General features: G+C 44.7%; 1 protein-coding gene across 1 annotated transcript in view; it reads right to left on the bottom strand.

Moving 5' to 3' along the window:
- Positions 1-21,549, bottom strand: part of DNAJB13 (DnaJ heat shock protein family (Hsp40) member B13) — a 67,980-nt gene that overhangs the window by 12,123 nt on the left and 34,308 nt on the right. Inside the window, exons 3-6 of the mRNA XM_085623326.1 lie at positions 18,645-18,806; positions 7,440-7,597; positions 6,746-6,859; positions 2,006-2,119 (exon numbers count right to left, since the gene is read on the bottom strand). Of these exons, the coding sequence (XP_085479452.1) occupies positions 2,006-2,119; positions 6,746-6,859; positions 7,440-7,597; positions 18,645-18,806 (548 nt within the window). The remainder of the gene's footprint in view (positions 1-2,005; positions 2,120-6,745; positions 6,860-7,439; positions 7,598-18,644; positions 18,807-21,549) is intronic.

The raw sequence follows: 21,549 nt of genomic DNA, 5'->3' as shown, positions 1-21,549 counted from the left end.
GCTGCTGCCGGATTCGAACTGTGAATCCTGTGCTCCGAAGTCAGCTGCCCTGGCTACTATAACACAAAGTTGTCTCAACCAACAGGACAAAATTTAGGTATGGAGGAACAGCAAATTCCAGCAAATCCATGATCTTTCTCAAAAATGTCTTTCATCAACAAATAAAAGGTTAAGACATATCAGCCGACTTTTCGACCCCAAAAAGAAAGATTTTACAGGGTCATCCTCAGGATAGATGTAGCAGCCTGGCCAACCATGAAAGTATGTCTCACAAATGAGACCATCAAAGGGGAAATAAGGTTGCTGAAGGCATATAGAAAGAGGAACCTCCTCATAAATCAAGATGACTCTGAGAAGTGTGCAAGTAATTGACTTTGCACTTTCCTATACTAAAAGGACACAGCTCGTCGGCCTGTGTGCCAGATGGTGGCGTTGAACACTTCCTACAGAGTCCTCCTGAATTATGAGGAAGTTTCTCCTTATAAATGCCTTCAGCAACCTTATTTCCCCATTGATGGTCTCATTTGTGAGACATAACTTCATGTTTGGCCAGCGTGCTACATCTGTCCTGAGGAAGACCCTGTTAAATCATTCCTTTTGGGGTCGAAACATCGACTGATGTCTTAACTACTTATTGACCATGGGACGTAAGACATTTTTGAGAAAAATATTTGATTTGATGGAATTTGCTGTTCCTTCATATCCAAATGCTGTCCTGTTGGTTGAGACAACTTTGTGTTATGCGCACTGTAAATATTCTTGCACAAATGTTTTTGTCACTTATTTTCACTTGCACTGCACATGTAGCACCTCACCATTGTTTGGAATTGTCATCTGATGAATAGGAGTAACCCAATCATTAAAATGTAATCATTTTTCATAATTGTTACTGTGGCAGCAGGATCTTTTATAATTGGCTCCCCTGCTTATTTGTTAGTTCTTAAATAATTGCCTTTGGAACATCTGTTGTATTAATGGCTTATATACCCTAGTTCCATTGGAATACAGGATCTGTCTCCCCTTTTCTTAGCAGGGCTCTCTGAGAGACTGTCAGGGCAGCCCTGCTTGTCTGCTTTGACTGAAAGCAGAAAGCACAGCTGCAGAGGAGGGAAGGAAAGCCAGGAAGGTGATGGGGGCTAGTTAAAGATTGCAGTTAAAGTATTTTGTTTTCACATTTGGGTCAGGGATGAGAGGTCATGTTAAGTTTGGCTCCCCTATTACCTTTTGCCCTACATAGCAGTTGAAAACAGGGGTAGATGAGTTTGGAGGCCATAACCTCGGGGTTCTGAATGATATCATAGGCAACTCACACGTCACTCTCGCTGTCTATTTGATGTCACTCAGAACCCCTCGGTGAAAAATATCCCCGTTATTCACTGTTATCCATCTACAATTTAAAATGTATATGTAAAGTAATAAGTCATAATGGAGAAATGAGAGTTGTTCATTTCAAGTTATTTTGTTTATTAAATCGGGCTATAAGAAATTTCCCCTGCTGAGGGGAGAAGAATGCCCAAAACTAGGAGAGGTGTTGGATACTGATGAACATTAATGGTCATAAAATATATGTGACACTAATGAGTTCTTACAATTTCCTCAGAGTGTGCTTCGGACTTGGAGAAGCTAAGGATTGCTAGAATAATTTTACCTTTCAGAAAATGCCTCGAAATTAGCCCGCTTCCGCCCATACAGAGAAGATGAAGGCCCATTAGTGAGCTCGAACAAGCGAAGTATGGGCACAACTTACACAGCTGAACAAAACAAAATGAAGGGGGCTTTAAATATAATAAGATCAGAAAAAAGAAGCTCCTCTTGTAAGCCAAGGGAATGAGCACAGCTAAGAAAGATAATGGGATCTTCCATATATGAAAGGGGACCAGATTTAAGAGCAGGCGATGACTTGGACCAGGAAACAGGATGTCTTCCTTGTTGAGTATTTCATGGAGGGTCACCATGTTATCAAAAGCACCAGTCAATCTGGAGTGAAATAAATATAGGTTCCTACCTTTCCCAAGGGAATGCAGGTTGTGCACACCAGGTCGTTCCCTTGTCGCGTGAACCTTGGATGTGGCTTTTCTTTTACAATGAAGATGATGTCGGCCGGGATAATGTTTGGCCCCTGGAAATGATGACAAAGAAAGTACTCTCTGAAGGAAGGTTCTACTCAAATTTCTATTGCTAATACAGACATATCTATGTAACATTTTACCATTAAAACGTACAATGCTTCTTGTTAAGATTTTGGCTAAACTGTATGTATGCTTCCCAGCATGCTTTTCTAAAGTGGAAAGTGTGGACCTTAACATCTGGGCCAAAGTCCCACTATTTCCTCTTTCCAGGAAATTCTACTCAACTTTATTGCCATGGACCCGATTCGGAGGCTGACAGTAATGGAACAAAAAAGGCAGGAGTTTTGTCAGGTCATCTCTACCTGTGTCTCCTTATTTTGAGGATGACAACATTTCTGATATCTGGCAGTCACAACTGCCAAAAATGGTACTGTAAGAGTCACAAAATTTTAGAAATGTAATTCCTCGACATTTGTTATTGGTGCCACCGCCATGCAAACTTGCAGTGACAATCAAAATGGTTATGTATGAAGACACACATGGTGTCCCTGATGTGCTGTGTAAAAAGGTACAAACAGATCAAGGTCACTGCAATTGGGGATTTTGAAAAACTACGGACGCTTTGGGGGGTACTTTTTCTATACCCACATTTGTGGAGGACAATTCCACCATGCCACAAAGGCATGATGGAACTGCTGTGAGAGTGTGCTTTCCCATTCCTCCAAAGAGCTTCCTGTAATGCCAGCAGAAGCATCAATGGGGGGAAAAAGCTGGTGCTGTGGTTGAAAAGTTTACATTTGTTGGATGTTCCTCCTCTACACCACTGTCTGGACAGTCCAGTGTTAAATCTTTACTCTTTGCTCAGAGAGTCAAAAAGAGAATGCTGCAGATTCACCAATTCAATTAAAAACAGCACCTTACTACAAGAATTACAGACGTATCCTGCAAACATTTTAGATGTATTAACATTGTTTTGAATCATTATCACAAAGCATAAATGTTAGAAAATGGAGTAAAGGGGCAATCACATTAAACAAAGAATTCAGATTTGTAGAAAAAAATCATTGATGATCATTGCAGTGGCTGGGACACAAACTATATTGAATGCGGAGTTATAAAGCTTGGGACTGATTCTCTGTGGATCGACCACCTTCTTGAGCAATGTGAACAATGTGAAAACAAGTGTCAGGTGCATTTCCAATAATAACTGGCTTAAGGAGATCCTTGGGGAGAGGTAGAAGCGTATCAAACATCTCATACACACACTTCTCCCTCATTATTTATGGCCATAAGGACCCTCACCTACATTTACAGTGGCCTGGAGATGGCCTGAATGCACTCCTTCCTACCATGTGCCTGTAACTGCTGCCTAATGGCTTCACCTTCCATCTTTCTCCCCATGGACTCTCCACTTTTGTCCCTAGTCTTGAATCCATTTTAATGATTTTCTGCCTCCTTTGAGCAATGCCTCTCCCCTGCATACCTCATCTTCTACCCTGCTTCCTTGCCTTATCCCATCTCCTCGCTTCCAATTCCTATCAGTGAGGAACTGTTCCTAACCTTCTCCTTATCTCTCTCTTCTGGGGCCCACCTTTTTCTCCATCTGACTGGCTCTAACTCTCCCTTTTTGTTAGGATTTACATTCCACTTATTTGTCCTCCCTTGCCCCATCTCCTCTGCCTCCTTGTCATTGGTTCTGTCCTGTCTTTAAATTTTTACCACATTTTCATTCAATTCTTAATTACTATCGGTAGTGACTGTGCTCAACCCTTGGTTTTCAAACCCTCTTGTAAAACCCCTGATCCTTGGTACACTCCTGGCTATTCCTCCATTCCATCCAGAGCTCATATAATAATCATTCTTTCCCTGATGACTTGGTGTAAGATGGCCACCCAAGACTCTTGCGTTTAGTTAGACGTGGTTTACTCTTTGTTTTCTTTTGCTCTTGCTCAGTCAGTTTCCTGTTTCTTCGAATCCATTCCTGCATATACACCGGTCTGTATTTTTTACTCTTGTTCTGTCCCTGTTTTGTTTGTTAAATCCATTTCCGACTCTCCCTGTTACCGTATTTTCTGAGGATCACACAAACTATCAGTGAGATAGTTAGTCTATGTCTATCAATGTTCTGTTTTGTTCCTTCATACTGTTTATGCTGTTCACTTTTGTATGAGATCTTAGAGTGTGTATATTTCTTCTCTCTAGGTTTGCCACTGCATACATTACCTAGTTCTTGTCCAGTCTTGGGATCCCAGTCCAATCCAGCCCTCAGAGCTAACCAGTTCCTCTTCAGTCTACTCTAGTCTTCAGTCCCATCCAGTTCTTACTCTTTCAGGCTATATGCCACAATCCCTCCTCCAACCTTGTCCCTGACAACCTCTCCATATTAGCTATGTAAGTCCTGGCCTTAGAATGGTCTGGAACTTGGCTGTCTACCACCAAGATGCGTCGGTGTGACAAGATTGGTCAGTAATAATTACTGCTCTTAATTCCTCTGCAGGAATGAACCTCACTTACCAAGCTTTTTCTACCACCTTTTACATTTGTTTTCATTTCCCATTTACCGATCTAAACTCTTGCAGTTGTAATGTAACATTTGTATCTATGATATGACAACCATGCAGTGTAATGTGTTGTAAGAACCTGCTTCATGGCATTAGGCCACTACATGCAGCTACATCAAGTTACCATTACTTCAAAAGTACCTCTACTGAGAAGGACGCTACAGAGAACAAATTAAGTACTAACCGACATATAACCCTAAAACTGAAGCTTAGCCTATACCTATTTCAAACTCTAAACCTAAACCCTACCGAAAGCCCTAACAGCTAGATCTAAGGTCTTCAAACTGGGGGGCAGGCCCCCCAGGGGGAGCCTTACTTGATCCTTGGGGAGGTGCCAGGCAGTGGCGAAGAGCAGCATCATGCTGATAACAGCGCTTTGCTTTAAGTGAAAACAAGTGTGTGCAGTAAGCTACTCTGTGATGGGCCATCACTAACATTCATATCCTGGCTGGGAGGAGGTGTCAAAGGGGTGAGACTCCAAATATTCCTCAAACCTCCCCCATATTCCTGATAATTACACTGTGGATAGGTTTACCCTTTAGTAAAACCTGGCTGACCAGAATAGGAAGTATGGCAATCATGTATTTGATTGCATTTATAGAACAGATAACAGAACTTAACGGCAATATTTAAATATGTTTACACATATTTAAACATTGGAAGGCTCAGATTATTTTTTCTCACTGGGGGGAGGGGCATGCCATTAAGAATTTTGAAGACCACTGAGCTAGATTAATCCTAGATCTAATCCAAACCCTGACCCTTACCATAAATCTAAAACTACTCACGCTAATCCTAAAACTGAAAATCCTCCCTAGTTTTGGCCTTTTATGCACTTCGCCCCGTGTAGAGGCAATTTCAATGTACTGGCATCTTTGTAATGGTACATCAAGGTTGTGGATTCTCAGTAGTGGGAAAGCAGCATTTTCATACCATGAGAATCGATCACAGTCTTACCTACTTAAAAATGTCAATAAAAACTTTTGAATAAAAAAAATAATAAGCACTGTGTTTACTCACAAATTTGATTATCTCACTAAAACCATTTTGGAGATCACCAATCCCACATTTTGGGGCCGATTCCGATCCGGGTCGGAAGGGCACCGAATGCGATCTGGCCAGAAAAACTACGAGCCGTATGCGAGTTTTCCGGCCGACTCGTACAGCTGTACGAGCGAGCCAATACGATGCGAGCTACATGAAATTCACCGTCCGAGTCCTTTCCGGGTCTGAACCGCTCCGTACGTCTCGGTCGTAAGCTAACCGTGGCGTGCAATGGATGCGATTCACAACCGAGCCAGTACGATAAAGGCGTTGGACAGCCTGTGCGAGCCAGAGTGTCCGGCTCGCAAAAGCTCCCGGAGTCAGACTTCGGGGGTCCGCGTCGGTCCTCCCCCGACACCCGCAGCTGTACGACTTGCACACAGGGGTAGACCTATGGGTCTCCCCAACACAGGCATGTACGGTGCGGATGGCACCGAACGCGTACCTACTGTAGGGGGCGCACTTGTTCGAGATGTACCCATTCAGTCAATGGGAGCGCATGTACGTGTCGTACAACTGGCTCCCATTGACTTCGGTCGGAGTCCGACCGAACCGAGTCAGACAGCATACGTGCGCATCGTACTCGCTCGGTCAGACTGTAGGGGTCCGGCTCGGTGGGAAAACACTCCGGATCCGACTCGGTCAGAGTGCTTTCCGACCCGGATCGGAATCGGCCCCTAAATGTCTAAAACTAGTGCTAGCACTGAAATGCCACATAAAGACCTGTAATGTGCATTGTTAATTGCACTGCCCATCATTTCTCAGTATTACTTTAAATTTTATTTTTTATTTTTTCTCCAGAGTTTTATATAGCGCAAACTTGACCCAAAGGTATCAGAGCACTTTACCTGAGCACCAGTTGCATTACAGATGGACACATTCATTTTTTGTTAGACACTGGGAGATTACATGATTTGCCCAGAATCACAGGATGTTGAGCATCCCTACCGAGACTCAAACCCGGTTCCCCAGCGATGAGGTCGACCACTCTAGCCGTAAGGACACATCCTCTCCCCAAAATGATGGATCTGTGATAGCAGCAATACCTATGCTGGCCTCATAAGACTTTACCTGGTCCCCTTCTTGTGGGAAAGTAATTCTGGTTCCTTGCTTCCAACCAGGGTGGACATCGATGGATAAGATTTTGTCTCGGATGCCAGATGTGTGTCTGTCCTCGTTCATCACCTGAAATTTGACCACATCTGTTACTCTTTGCTCACAATGCTTTACAGATTCACAATAAACATCATTTGGTTTACAGAAGACAAAACTTCTGGTGAGTCAGTCCCAATTTGCGGCCTTAATCACAAGGACAGACAGTGTTTTTATTAATGGTTAGACATTTCCTTGTCACTTGAGTTATGCACATCTCACATCATGTACACCCAAAATATCCCTGTTTTGTGGTCGCAGTTCCATTGTAACTCTGGGAATCAAGTAGCTGGACTACTAAAGTCCACATCATGTTTTATACCAATTATGTCCATCTTATCCCTCCATTACCTTATTATTAAATTCATTTAGAACATTTATTAAATGATCATAAAAATAAATGGCACTTTTATCAGTGCAGTGTTAAAGTTTCACAGGGTTGTGTATAAATGACATCCTTATCTTTCACTTCCCTGGTACTCAAGGTAGGTCTTTCCTCGAATTCAGAAGGACAATTCACAAGTGTCTGCATGTGAATCAGTGTCCTGTGCCCCATTGTGCATTGGCATACACAGGTGTTGTGCTGTCTTACCAACCATATAGGGCTCCTTACCCTGCGAGAGATTTTTATCTTTTTCGTGCAACCGTAAAACAAGTCTTCCAAGGATAGATAGAGGTCTCGCTCAATAGGTGGGTCTTGCTTCTTCACTCCTCTGCCTCTGAGTCCGCCAAATCCCTTGTTGACTTCAGAGCCATCTTGATTGTAAAACTCTTAAGGATTAAAAGATTTAGAATAATTGTAACACCTTTATTGAAACTATAAGCAGAATTCAAATACTATTCTCTTTACGTGTTATGATCACATCCTTCGGATCGACATAAGAGCCTCTGCCTCCAAGAACACCGTTTTGAACCAAAATAGCTATTTGTTCATCTGTCTCTCAAATTAAAATGTAACCCTAGTGTGAACAATTCAGGGTTCTGTTGTTAATCACTCACTAGTTCCACAGCACCACTTACCTTGCCTACTACATCTCTCTCACTGTCCTCCATAAGTACTTCTGGCATCTTGGAGGACTTCACAACATTGTATGGGTGATCTGAACCACAACATCTATTTTTCCCATATTCTCCTCCATGTGATAGACCAATCCCACTGAAGCATGCACTCACTAGCAGCTCTGACTTCATGGAGCCAACAAATGAGCTACAGATGACAGAATTCTTGAAATCCTGGAAAAGTTTCAAGAGCACTGCAACAAAACACGATGGCCCTCCTTCCAACTATTCCCATTCTGGGCGCACACTGGAGTTTGTCCACAAATAGGAACTCCAAGTTGGGCGCAGTTAACACCTAGCAGGAAATCTTTGTCAGAAAACAGTGTGAAATTTCAGTGTGAGCACCTTTGAACAGGAGAAAATCTACGTTATTCCAAATTCCAAGGTCATTAATTATTTCTTATTCTCCTCCGATAGGGCGTTGAGACATAAGAGGTTGAATAATGACCATTATGCACACACAGTGAACACTGAACCAGATCACTCCCATAAATATGGACAGAGAGAACATGGACTGTTAAGAGCCCTGAAGAAGTTCTGATCAAACGAAACGCGTTGGATATGGAAAATGATAAGTCTACAGGCCACAGGCAAGTTTTAGTACAAATTAGCTATAAATAAAGGAACTGTCACATACCAACATCGGACCATCTTGTATTCTGTTTTGTCTACAATTAGAAGGACTTCATTATTACACAAATAACTTGGAATTTTCCTGTTGGATTTGCCTACTTTCCAATGTAAGTGACCAATAAGAGTGCAGAGTCTTATTGTAACATTTGTAGGTGGGAGTCAACCTTTCGTTGTCTCCGAATAGGGGATTGGGTGGTTGATCCCTTTTTAAACTTGTGCACCTGTAATGAAATATTGAGAGGGTTGGATTTTTATTGGTAACAGTGATCTGTGTGGCCATTTGTAAGTCTGTCAGCTGCTATTTGTATGTTTTTAATTTCATTATGTGTTTGTGTCTGCTCTCACTTGACATTGTTCCTATGTGTAATTATCACATTAACAAAATATGTTTTCCTTACATAGCCCACATCAACAATAACTTGGAAGTGGCATTAAGCATGCCAGAAACAAAACAGCACAGCTTAGCATGTAGTCACATTTTTTTTTTCTGTTTGTGTATCTACAATAATAGATATAAATATGTGGCACAATCTTTCTCCTGGTTGTAGGCCTATATCAATCGCATTACCAGATGTGCTATTGTATGTCCTGTTTTATAAATGCCAATAAAAAGTGTTTTAAAAAAAAATGTGGCACAATCTTTATTTTTCATTGGTCAGGCATACAAAAGTCAACCATCTTCGTAAAAATGCACAGCACATGACTATCAGTTTTTCCACAAAGCACGGATGTAAAAGAGGGAAAAGGTTGGGATTTAACATATAACAGTGTACAGGTGATGAAGGCTGACATATAAACATGGTGTGCAATACAGCTCTCTTCCTTCGTGCAGTAATAATTCTACCTTTTGGCATAAAATGTGAGTGATGGCAGTAGAGGGTAGCCTGTGTGGCAGCCAATGAGGTGACACGAGTAGACATGGCTGCTTAGGAGATCAGGCACTACCCATCTGTTCTGATTATCTGCGGACATGCTTCTCAGCAGGAGTATTAGAAGCGTCAGTGGTGGCAAAGTCCTCCCACATCCAGTATACAGACATCAATTCCTTAGCGCTTTCGTTTCAAGTCAACATGTTATGTCTATTTGTAAAGCGCACTATCACACACGAGGGTAACCTGGCGTGGAGCAGGTGTGTGTGTGTGTGTGTGTGTGTGTGTGTGTGTGTGTGTGTGTGTGTGTGTGCCTAGCCCTGCCTATGATGGATTGGTTAATAGAAAAGCCAGGTCTTTAATTTCTTGTGAATTCAAGAAGAGAGGAGGGAGGGGCGTGGCTACGCTGCGGAGCATGATGGCTGCGAGTTAGAGGGGCTCCTGAACTCACAGCTCCCTTCCTCAATCCGACACAACAATCCGACCACCCCCCCGGGGTGTGTAGTGCATTGGAACACCGCAGGGCACCACAGAGCACAAAATCGCAGCATCCGGACTCGGAACAGGGTGAAACGGGGGCTGACAGCTGCGGCCTTAATCGGCCTTGAAGCCGGGGTCTCAGGTGAGGCTCCGTGGCCCGTGTGGATGACCGGGTGTGCGCAGGGCCGAGATCGCGACCCGTAACTTTGAGCGGACCTGTGGTGGACTCCGCAAAGAGACTGCCCCGCTGGAAAGATGAGACCATAGAGACAGCTACAACTGAAGCCAGGGGGGTGAGAGCGATCCTGTCTGGGGCCCGCCCTCCGCTGGTTTTCATGCCGCTCGGCCTGGATGTGGTCGCACTGAGTGCTGGACGAGGCTGTGTGCTCACGGTGCCTGGGGCAGGGTGTGGTGGCATCGCAGTGGGCCCCACGGCGGACTGCCATTATACTGCTGTGCAGCACGGTCCATCATTATATATATGTCACGACACCCTTTCCTTGTCCTCCTCTCAATCATCCACCACTTCCTACCCATTCTCCTCCTTTCCCAATCACTAAGAGCACTGTATTTTTGTATCGCAACATACTGGAGCAACTGTGTTGCCAAAATATGAAATGCTTTGAATTCGAATCGCATTCTAAATACCCGATTGAATGATAGTATTAAACGTGATTAAGGTAGCTAATAATCACACCGTGTGGATTGCGCTTTTCTAACTATGGTTGTTTGTTCTAAGTAATTGCTACTACGACCATCTATATATCGTACTGCATTATTGACCCAGGTCGGGTAGTTTCTTGTGGGCTCCCCCATTGAAACTCAACACTCATTCCCAGATGGACACATACTGGTGGGAGGAGACTTTAATTCGGTGGCATTGGCTCCCCTGGATCGATGTCCCCCCGGGACATTGGTCCTGCACATAGATGGCTTCCTAATTTTTGGGACGCCATTGGTCTCGCGGACGTTTAGAGGACATACCACCCGGATAGTAAACAATACACATTCCACTAGGGTGCCCACAACAGCTTTTCCCAGATAGATTACCTACTGGTGCCCGCATCTCAAATAGCTCACATTTGCGAAATCAGGCACATGGCTAGAGGGATTTCGGACCACTCTCTGGTGTGAGCCCAACTAGCACTAGGGGAAAAATGGGCAGGAAGCATTGCACCTATTAACCCATGTTACCACCAAAACCCCACGGTCAGAGAGGCACTCCTGCAGGCCCTGGATCACTACTTCCAGGAGAACGAGGGACGATAGAGTCGGCCCAAATGCTCTGGAGGCGTTCAAAGCGGTAAGGAGGGGACAGGCACTGTCGTCAATAGCCGGGACGTAAAGAAAAATCGAAGAACCTAGCCAGCTTAGAAGAAGACATCCTTCGTTTCGGGGGGGGGGGGGGAGGAGGGAGGGGCAGATGGACGGAAATTATGCCCATAACGCTCTCCACACCCTCAACCTCAAGGAAGAGGAATACAAATCTATCGCTACAGGCATGGCCAATGCTCTAGGGAGGGAGACAGAGGGTAGACTTTATGATCAGGGAGATAAGGCCGGAAAACTAATAGACTGATTGGACAGGAAGGAGAGGGCGAGTAGGCTGGTGCCTGAGTTGATGAGTGACTCGGAAGGGATAATAACAGACCCACAACTTATAGCCAATAAATTTGCGGACCACTATAGAGGGGTATACCAAAGTAGTACAGATCTGCCAGAAGAAGTCTCACGTGTCCTCTGTCGGATATTAGCCTGCCCACTCTTTCTGATGAGGAACGACGCATGCTTGATAGTGCCCTCACTAATGACGAAATAGCACAAGCAATAAGGCTCCTCCGCCCTGGTAGGGCCCTGGGACCTAACAGCCTGCCCATAGAGCTCTATAAACTTAAACCAGACGCCATAGCCCCGCGCCTACGGGCCATGTTTGAAGAGAGTATGGAACTCGGCCAACTCCCACAGGACCAGAGGGTCGCAACATTGGTCACTATACATAAAGAAGGTAAACCTAGGGATAGGTGTTCTTCCTATAGACCCATCTCTCTATTAAATGCAGAACCCAAAATATTGGCAAAGCTGTTGGCGAACTGCCTAGTACAGGTCATAACCAAATTGGTGCATCCCGACCAGTCGGGCTTCATGCCCCATCGTAACACAGCACTAAACCTGCGAAGGCTTCATGGCGTGATGGGCAGACTTGATACGACACAGGAAGACGCGGTGGTGGTGGCGCTGGATGCCACAATGGCGTTTGAGACCATTGAATGGCCATGCCTCTTTGCAGTCCTGGCTAAGATCGGCTTTGGACCCGGCTTCATTGGATGGGTGAGGCTGCTCTATTCATATCCATTTTTTCAAACAACAAGGGGACCCAAGTAAAGTCAGCCAGGTACCTCGGGAAGCAATTATTTTGTGCTACAATGGTCCCTAGGGAGGTAGGGATAGGAAGTAACAAATGAATACAGACCTAGTCAGTGCTGTATTGGTTAACTTATCCAGCCGGACAGAGGTTCAATATTTAATTTATCAGCAAGTTTTTGGGATATAAACAAACACAAATACTGAAAAGTGGGACACAAGCCTGCATCCTACTACACAAACATAAAATAGGGAGAACATTTAAGCGAGACTCAGGCAACGCTTACAGTTTGTTTTGACAAGTAGTATGAATTTTAAGAAACAAATCGCAAGTAACGTCTCTACACAGTTAATAATGACATCACATTTAGTGCATGAGGCGTTTTAAGGTGTCAACGGCGTTTCGATCCAAGTGAGCAATATGTGGATCATCTTCAGGACATTATATTAGCATGCCTGTATATGAGTGCCTAAGATAACTGTAAATTAGACATAGGTCAAGAGAAGGGAGGAAGAAGACATAAGGAGAAAATTAGGGGGGGTGTATATCATCGGTATACAGCCTCGAGAGAACACAAGCTAGTCTGAACAAAAAACAGTTATCGGTTACTTGCGATTTGTTTCTTAAAATTCATACTACTTGTCAAAACAAACCGTAAGCGTTGCCTGAGCCTCGCTTAAATGTTCTCCCTATTTTATGTTTGTATGTTTGTGTAGTAGGATGCAGGCTTGTGTCCCACTTTTCAGTATTTGTGTTTGTTTAGATCTAAAAAAAACTTGCTGATAAATTAAATATTGAAACTCTGTCCGGCTGGATAAGTTAACCAATACAGCACTGATTGGGTCTGTATTCATTTGTTACTTCCTATCCCTACCTCCCTAGGGACCATTGTAGCACAAAACTATTCAGCTCCATTGGCACAAGTAGTGGTCAACAATAAGAAATCGGAAATATTTGAGTTGGGCCGCGGGACTCGCCAGGGCTGTCCGCTGTCATCCTTGCTCTTTGCCCTCTCGCTGGAGCCATTAGAGGCATGGATCCATAGGGATCCAATGATAAGAGGGCTGGGAGGACCGTATATTCCTGTATGCGGATGACATCCTGCTATATCTCGCCTCCCCTAGGACGTCGCTCCACATAGTACTTGAGATCTTTATGAATTTTCTGAGGAATTCAGGGTACACCATTAACTGGAGCAAGTCCCTACTGTACGTTTTGCATGGAGCCCCTCCTTCCCCCCCCCCCGGGGCTGTCCGATACAAGTTGCAAAGGCGGGATTCCAATACCTGGGTATATACATCACCTCAGACCCCAAACTCTGCTATGAACGCAACCTCCTTCCTCCCTTGCAGAGACTGAAGCAAGATGTTTCAAGCTGGAAGGTGCTGTCCCTTTCTTTGCTAGGACGGGTGGCACTTTTTAAGATGATGGTACTCCCACACTTCCTCTACGCCCTACAGAACTTTCTGGACCTAGTCCCGGCGAGATACTTCAAGGAGTTTGAGGGCTTGCAAAGGGAACTGCTGTGGGATGGCCGACCTCGAATAGCATACACTCAGCTGGTATGATGGGGGGATTGGACTGCTGGATATTAAAAAGTACTACTGGGCCGCCCAGCTGGCAGCCTTAAATCATTGCCCCTATCGAGGCGGGGACAATCCCGGATATAGAATGGACAAATGGCTGCTCCCAGGCGGAAATTACAACAGGGCAATTTACTCCAGACCCCGGCGATACCCCCTAACAGGACAAACTAATCCCTCAGTTTGTGTCTGGCACGTAGCGAATCGGAGCTTGGGGTGGGACCATAAACTTACGTTGGCCACTCCCCTAAGGGACTCGGAACAGCTGGGCAACTTGGGGAGAACAAAGGGGTTTGACAAATGGGATCTCATTGGGATCTCTAAGATCGGAGACCTTTGGGTTAAGGGTGAGGTGGTGTCGTTTGACACGCTCAAGCGTGAACACGAGCTGGCTGACACTGAGTATTTCAGACACTTCCAGGTACGTCATGCACCAAAGCCACCCCCCTGAGTACTCTCCACTGGAAGACAGGCTACTTGACGGCTATCTCCCAGACAAAGCAATTCCCTGACCTACAAAAAGCTAATAAACAACACAGACGATCCCCTTGAAAAGACACGGGAATATTGGGAAGCTGACGGACTAGTCCTGGATGACGAGGACTGGTAGGAGGTGGTGGCCTCGCCCGGGGAAGTAGCGATCTCCTCCAGACTGCGCCTAGTCCAACTTAAAATCCTGCACCGAGTCTATGTCTCGGGGCCCAGACTGGTACAGATGGGGAGGATGGCCGACGGGCAGTGCAGGAGACGATGTGGCTTGATAGGCACCTTTATGCACATCCTGTGGGAATGTAGATGTGTGCAGAATTACTGGAGGAAAATTCATGTTTGTATGGGAGAAGTTCCAGACACTGTGATTGAGCTGGAGGCAAAACGATGTCTGTTAAACATGTGGGAACCAACCGACCTAAGCAGTAAAGATAAACTATGAGTCACTCTGGGTCTAATGGTGGCCAAAAGAAACATTGCACAGTTGTGGGGGGCGGAGGTGTCACCAAAGATTGAAGCCTGGAAAGCGGATATGGACTGGTGCATGATAAGGGAAAAGACGGTGTATGTTGCCCGTGGCTGCCCCCAAAAATGGACCGGAATATGGGGCAAATGGAACACATATCTGGGTAATATGTGTGCTCCTCCTGATCTCCCCACCTTTGGTGAACCGCTCACACTCTAATTATTGTAAATGAATATGTCTCATTGGAAATGCTCAATAACGTGCTGATAAAAATTTGTGTCGTCTCAAGAAATACACAACCTCAAATGTAATGTCGAATTGGTTACTGTTAATAAAAAGAATGATTAAAAAAAAAAAGAAGAGAGGAGGAGGCTCTGATGTGAAGTGGGAGGCCGTTCCACGCTTTAGGAGCGAAGTAAGAGAACACCTCTCCCCCTTATCTGGTTCTGTGTATGCGTGGGGCATGTGCAAGTAGGAGTCCTGAAGGACATGGGGTTCAGTAGCCACTTTTTCTGTCCCAGTGTACAGATCACAAGATATGGGATATGGATAGTGGTTTTCTTCAAAGGAGCCACTGTGCTTCACTTCCGCTGTGCTCCTACGACTCCTCTGATAAGGAAAATCTATCATGGAGGTAGATCATTAGCCTCCCAGGTAGTGAAGGCCAGGGTCAGTCTCCTCATGCAAATGAGATGCCTTTCTAATTTTCTGGTGTTCAGGGAACAGTTAGAGACCTGGCTCTTCAAGCAGTAAGGGAACATTCACCCTAGGAGATTTATGTCAGTCAGTAGCACCAGAAGAGCTTCAGATAACCGTACTCTTGATAAATACCACAAATAAATAAATATAAAAATGGGCACAAAGGTGAGGGCTAAACTTGATGTTCAGCATTATCTTTCAAGGGGGTGTGGCTCCTTGGTGGTAATCTCTTTGGGTACACCTAAGGTTCATGTACGGATATGTTCTTCACTCAGAAATCTTTAGGTAACTTGAATGACCCTCGGAGTGGAGGTGATTGTTAGTATCTTTAGGTATGGAGGAGGTCCACATGTACTATCATATATTATAGCCCAAGTCCTTTGTTATACAGAGTCTGATGTATGCCACGTGTGTTAATGTTGGGTGTATTTTAATGCACGAATGCCTTCTGCATATTGTGTTAGGACCTAGGCTGCACGGTATAAATGGTTATATTACTCTGGGGTCTCAGCATAGTCAAACTTCATAGGCGGTCCATGAGATTTACAGGCTTACACCAGGTATTTCCTGAGCCTCTGAAATCACTCATACTAGGTCATGAAGCCCGGACACCCACTCCTCAGTATAGAAGACCGAGTTGAGGTGAAAACCTTCAGCTGGCATGGACATTGTGAAGCATGAAGACCAGTGTGGAGGAGCTGGAAGCCTCTATTTTGAGAAGCTGAGTGGGTGCTGTGTCTGGACCACTACAGGCCTTTGATAACTCACAGGTTTGAAGGACAAAAGGATTACCCCTTGGTTAGGTTTACCTAGGAATGAACCAGGCACTGAGGTCCATCACCATCCAGTATACAAACCTCACTTCCTTGTTACTACTGCTTCAGGTGACCATTAGGCTCAGTAGGCACTTTTTCTGCACCAGCATACGTGTGTATAGTTGCTAGCCCTCTTCACCTGTTGTCACTGGGGATCATAGTTCTCAATGACACCCCTTAAAAGGAAGGGGCAGGGGGTAGGTGAAGCTGGCAGGGTATGGATCACCATAAATTCTTGGCTGTCTGGTAATATTTAAGACAAGCCATGTGGGGTAGCTGTGGCACCTCAGATGCCGTGTTAGAAGATTCTCTGTTTTGCTACATGATCCCCCAGAAAGGTGGTGTGAAGGAGATACGAGATGGTATTGTATGGGTTTTAAACGCCCTGCACACCCCCCCACACCCCCTCGGACCACCTGGGCAGTGCTGATCCCATATGTTGTGGATTGGAGAGGGTATGTCATGTGTAGATGCACTGAGCTGACCTCCTACAGGCCTTAAGGCAGCTGTGGTGCAGGGAAGAAAAGAACACGGGCCTACTCATGGTAAGGCTTTTACACATGCTTTGTGCCGTCCACTTTCCATCCCTTGCCTGGAATTTACTTCTGTGCATTATGCAGCACACATCAGTTACACTCATTCATGCCATCCTAAAAATCCTTTTGTGAACTCCTGCACTGGCATAAATTAACCGTTTATGGCTGAACATGGCTATGTGAACCAGGCCCCATAATTTTATAAATGGTGGCCAGCTTTTTGTGGCAGAGATGAGGAAGGTCCTGGGCAGGCAGATGATGCTTGTGTCTTAAGGTTGAGCCTCACCTGGCTTAACCTTTCATTTGGGTGACTAAGCAAAAGCGGGACCTAAGGTATGCTGCTTTGTTAATATATAGGACTGAAGGTGAATCCGATGTTAGAGTGGTTAAATCTGAAACTCTTTTGAGTGATTATATTTGAAACCCCTTTGAGCTCCACATCCCCTTTCGTCAAGGGGCCTGATGCGAGAGGAGCACTAGGGGCACTGAAAAGGTGGACAGTCACATTTGCCCATATTTATTATACCCCCTACTTTCAGAGATTTATAGGTTTTTGCTTAGTACTGGTGTTACAGTTATGTGACCCCTTTGTGTTGGGTCATTCTCACTTTGTAAGAGATCCATAAATAAAGGAGGGGGTGTGCTGATTATGAAGGTAATGGTAAGCTGGACTCAGTACTATTGTGGTAGAGCAGTTGTACTGATGTGCAGGTAGGGGAGTTGAGTGTAAGCCACTAGTGCTACGAGTGGATGAAGTGCACGCGAGGGTCCAGTTATGTTATGTTATGTTAGGGGAGATTTATAGAGTGCACGTACACCGACAGGTCTCTTGACACTGGCCCAGTGTGTCTAACTACCCCCTGTGTGCATGTGGGGCTGCAGAGGACGGCATTGACTTGCTCACTATGTCTTTCAGGGTCATTCTTTAATGTCAGCCGGGAGTAATCCACATATTGCCAATTATGATGCTTCTTAATATTTTGTTGCGCAGTTACGTTACCTTAGAAACTACGCATAATCAACAAGGACATGTTTGCCCCAGGTAAACTGTAGAATCAGACATGAACTCAATACTGTTTGGGAGTGGGAACAGCACAAAACACTAGACTACAGGTTCACCATCATCCCATTAGGTCAGTCACAATTGGGGACTCATACCTTCCACGGTTACCTTTGTACATTTTACTCTCTCTATGGTTCCTATCGGTGGAAGGGAACAACGTCTGGACCTCATATTAAGGACAGGCAGGAACATGGGCAGTGACAAATAGGTATGGGGGTCAATGCTTTATCAGAGTAGGTAAGTATTTATATTACATGGGAATTGCATAATGTACAGTATTGAGTGCTGATGTGAAACATTGTGTGTGTTTGCACGTACATGTGTGTATGCCTGTGTTCATACATGGGTGCGTGTGATGCAGAACCTTGGGTCATGCACTTCAAGTGTCTTCTCAAACATTTAGCAGCCAGAATAAAGAGAGGTAGATTAGCTAGCAAACATTGCCAAGGGAGGAATTAGTTACTGGAATCAAGGTAGGTGGTTTTATGAGACCTCTTGGTACCCCACATAACGCTGATTGAGCAGAGGACCAATATTTTCTCTATGGTACAGTACCCCGATGCCCCCTTAAACTGACTTCTCACAATCCTGTACGTTCACCGGAGGGTATAGATTTACATCGGAATGATTTGTCTAATAAAGGTTATTGATTGATTTTACCTCTTGGTTGCTCGGTAAATCGGGTTGAAAGGTTTCATTTTTCCAAACACAAAAGAAAAGTAGAAGATAATATACAACTTCAGTAACTCACTGCTATTTCTTACCAGCAAATGGATTATCTCCTCCAAAGAACTCCTGGAAGACTTTGTCTGCATTTCCATGAAACACGTATCCAGAAACCCAGGCACCTTCTCCACCAAATTCAGGGGGGATTCCTCCCTTCAGACCTTCCTCTGCAAATTTATCATAAGTTGCCTTTTTTCTGGCTGTGGAAAAAGAATCTGGGATGAAACCATTTCTCTTCATTTAGATTGGCAGCAAAAACACAGATTATACATCTGCATGGTGGTCACACTGTGCCTACATGCTGAGTGGTAAAAAGTATCTAACAAAATCCTGAAGCTACATTTTATGATCTAGGAAGTGGCAGCAGATACCCTTTCTAAAGCCAGGAAGCCTTGTAAGCTGCACACTGATGTGAATCTAAAGTACACGTTCTTCTTGGTTCCATCTTATATTCAGGGTGAATCGTGCTTCAGGGAGAAGCCCGCTAGTTATGACCCCTGGATGCATCGATGAAACATACTTTTCACCAAATTTGTGTTGTATGCTTCATGGAAATGACTGGGGAACTCCTATCTAGGATGAAACTGAGCACTCATCAAGGATGCCCACTGTCCCCTCTGCTATTTCTTCGGGCTCTTTCTTCCACTGTTGGTGATGATACATCAGCAAGTAGCTATCCATGGGGTAGACAAGAAGGCGGGTCACATTAAACCGTTTTTATATGCTGATGATACAAACGTTGTCCAGCTCTGGCTTCTCCATACCTGAGGTGATATTGCTAATCTTCACATTCTTCAGGTTTTCTGGATATAGAATCAACTGGGGTAAGTGGGACGCATTGTCCATGACACAATCTAACACCAAGGCTTGCATTTATGGTTTCAACATGTGAGAATGCCAATGTGGCTCAAACACTTGGAGAAAAAATTGAAAGCTAATCTGCTCCTGTTGATGGTCACATCTTGATTTCTCCCACTGGTGGAGCGTATGAATGATCTAAATGGCAGTTACTGCCCCCCAAGTTTAGTTATATTTCTGCAGTGCTACAAGTCTCAATCCCTAAACATTGTTGACCCAAGTCAACTCTGACATTAGGTCCAATGTGTGGAGTGGGAAGAAACCAAGACTAAAATCAGCAAAGCTGTAGGCCACATACTGCGTCTAATGGGCCTAGACTTCCTCACGTGGCATCATATTTTGTGGCTTTTCATTTCTCACAACTAGTGAGCTTCTCACTTGGCTCAAAAGATGCTGCTGTATGGGCAACGCTTGAACATAAACTACTCATGTGCCCTCACTTTTTATCCCCGTTATATGTTCATGATAAGGTGCCATCCTCCACGGACACCTGATTTTGCAATCCATGTTTCTTGATTGGAAGAGCGGTAATAGACAGCATAGGGTGAACCACTTTCTGAATAGTAAAGCGTCCATATGGTATAATGCCTAGAAAACCACAGAGAACCCAAGTTGGGTGGAAAACCAGCTAGTGAAACAAGAATTCAGGTTCTCCACAGAAGGCCTACCTTGGAGATCGCCGGCATCAGGACACGGCTGATATCATTGTGATCCCCAGAAATGGGCAATGAAATCATCCAGGGCTGAAGCCCACAAAACCAGTTAAACAGTATGGTAGAGTAGGAATTCCCACAAGCAAGTACTATTTAGAGTAGTCTCCTTATGACCTGGTCCCCATACAGTACTCTTGCCGGGAACCAGCAAATGTTGGCCTAGGTCCATTACTCCTCACATACCAAGACAGTAGAAGAACTTGAGCATGAACGGCATCAGCACGGAGCAGCTACACCTGGTATCCTGCTGGCTCCTTTTTCTTGACTCCCTAATTTCTAGGCACTGCTGGCTCTAATCAGAGGGAGACAAGAGAACGGCAGATGCCAGCACAGTTCCCCACTGTGCCTGTGATAAATGAGGAAGCAGACTTTTCCAGTTGAAGATCCTCCAGCAGAAAGGACCCACCGTGCAAGCGATAACACCTCTAATGCTTTCTGTGCCAGGGAGTCAGAAACTTCTGTTCTTAGAATCTTCTGCGACAGTTTTCATGCACAGCTGCCATTTGTATGGGGAGGATGACCCTATGGCTGCTTTATTAAAGCCCCAAGGAACCACTGTAAGCTTGCTCACTCTTGCCTTTACACCCCTTTTCAACAATGTGGCTTCCTAAACTCGAAGGGATTTGGTTTGGGTATACTAAGCTGTCTTGTCACAATTAATTTCACATTCAAAATGATTTAAAGACCACTTCCTGACAGACCTTTGTTCCCTGCTGATATTAGAACAAAGGTATAGTTACTTTTCAGTCCGAGAAAGAGATTGATGGAGCCTGCAGTGGTGTGAGCTGGGACTGTGGAGAACAATGCTTTGGCACATTGACGGGCCTGAAGTGTTATCGCAGTACAAGAGTTCTCCAAGAGGACTCAGTTATTACTTACATTGACCTACTCAGCGACTGCCACAGTCGGAGGAATGTGCGCTTCGGATTCACTGATCTCAGGTGGTCACTTTCATAAATCTCAGAGTAAAGCCTTCCCTGCGGAGATCTGTCTGGGATCTACAAGCCATACATTTAAATCCTGCCAAAGTCAAATTAACCTTGGATTCTTGTGGTGAAGTTGATGAAATGTGAACTAATTTGGATTGGGTAATAAGGACTTTATATACAAAGGTTCCTTGTAAAGGATGTTGGTGAACAAGAAACAGAAATAGAGGATGAAGATTACTCACATTCGTTATTCCCCTGAAGTAGATATGTGCCATTATTCTGTATGTCAATCACCCCTGCTCCCTCTCGAACCCCCACTCCAACCTCCACATTACATTTATAAACAAGACTGGAAGGGGCGGGGCAGAGAATGTAACGCACCATGTAACGGTGGGGGGGGTCTTATCCTCCACTGCAAACACAGCACTCCTCTGTAGCAGAAA

Source organism: Triturus cristatus, chromosome 8 (assembly GCF_964204655.1).
Source record: "Triturus cristatus chromosome 8, aTriCri1.1, whole genome shotgun sequence".
In the NCBI taxonomy this organism is placed as follows: domain Eukaryota; kingdom Metazoa; phylum Chordata; class Amphibia; order Caudata; family Salamandridae; genus Triturus; species Triturus cristatus.
This window is presented reverse-complemented; position numbering and strand designations above follow the sequence as displayed.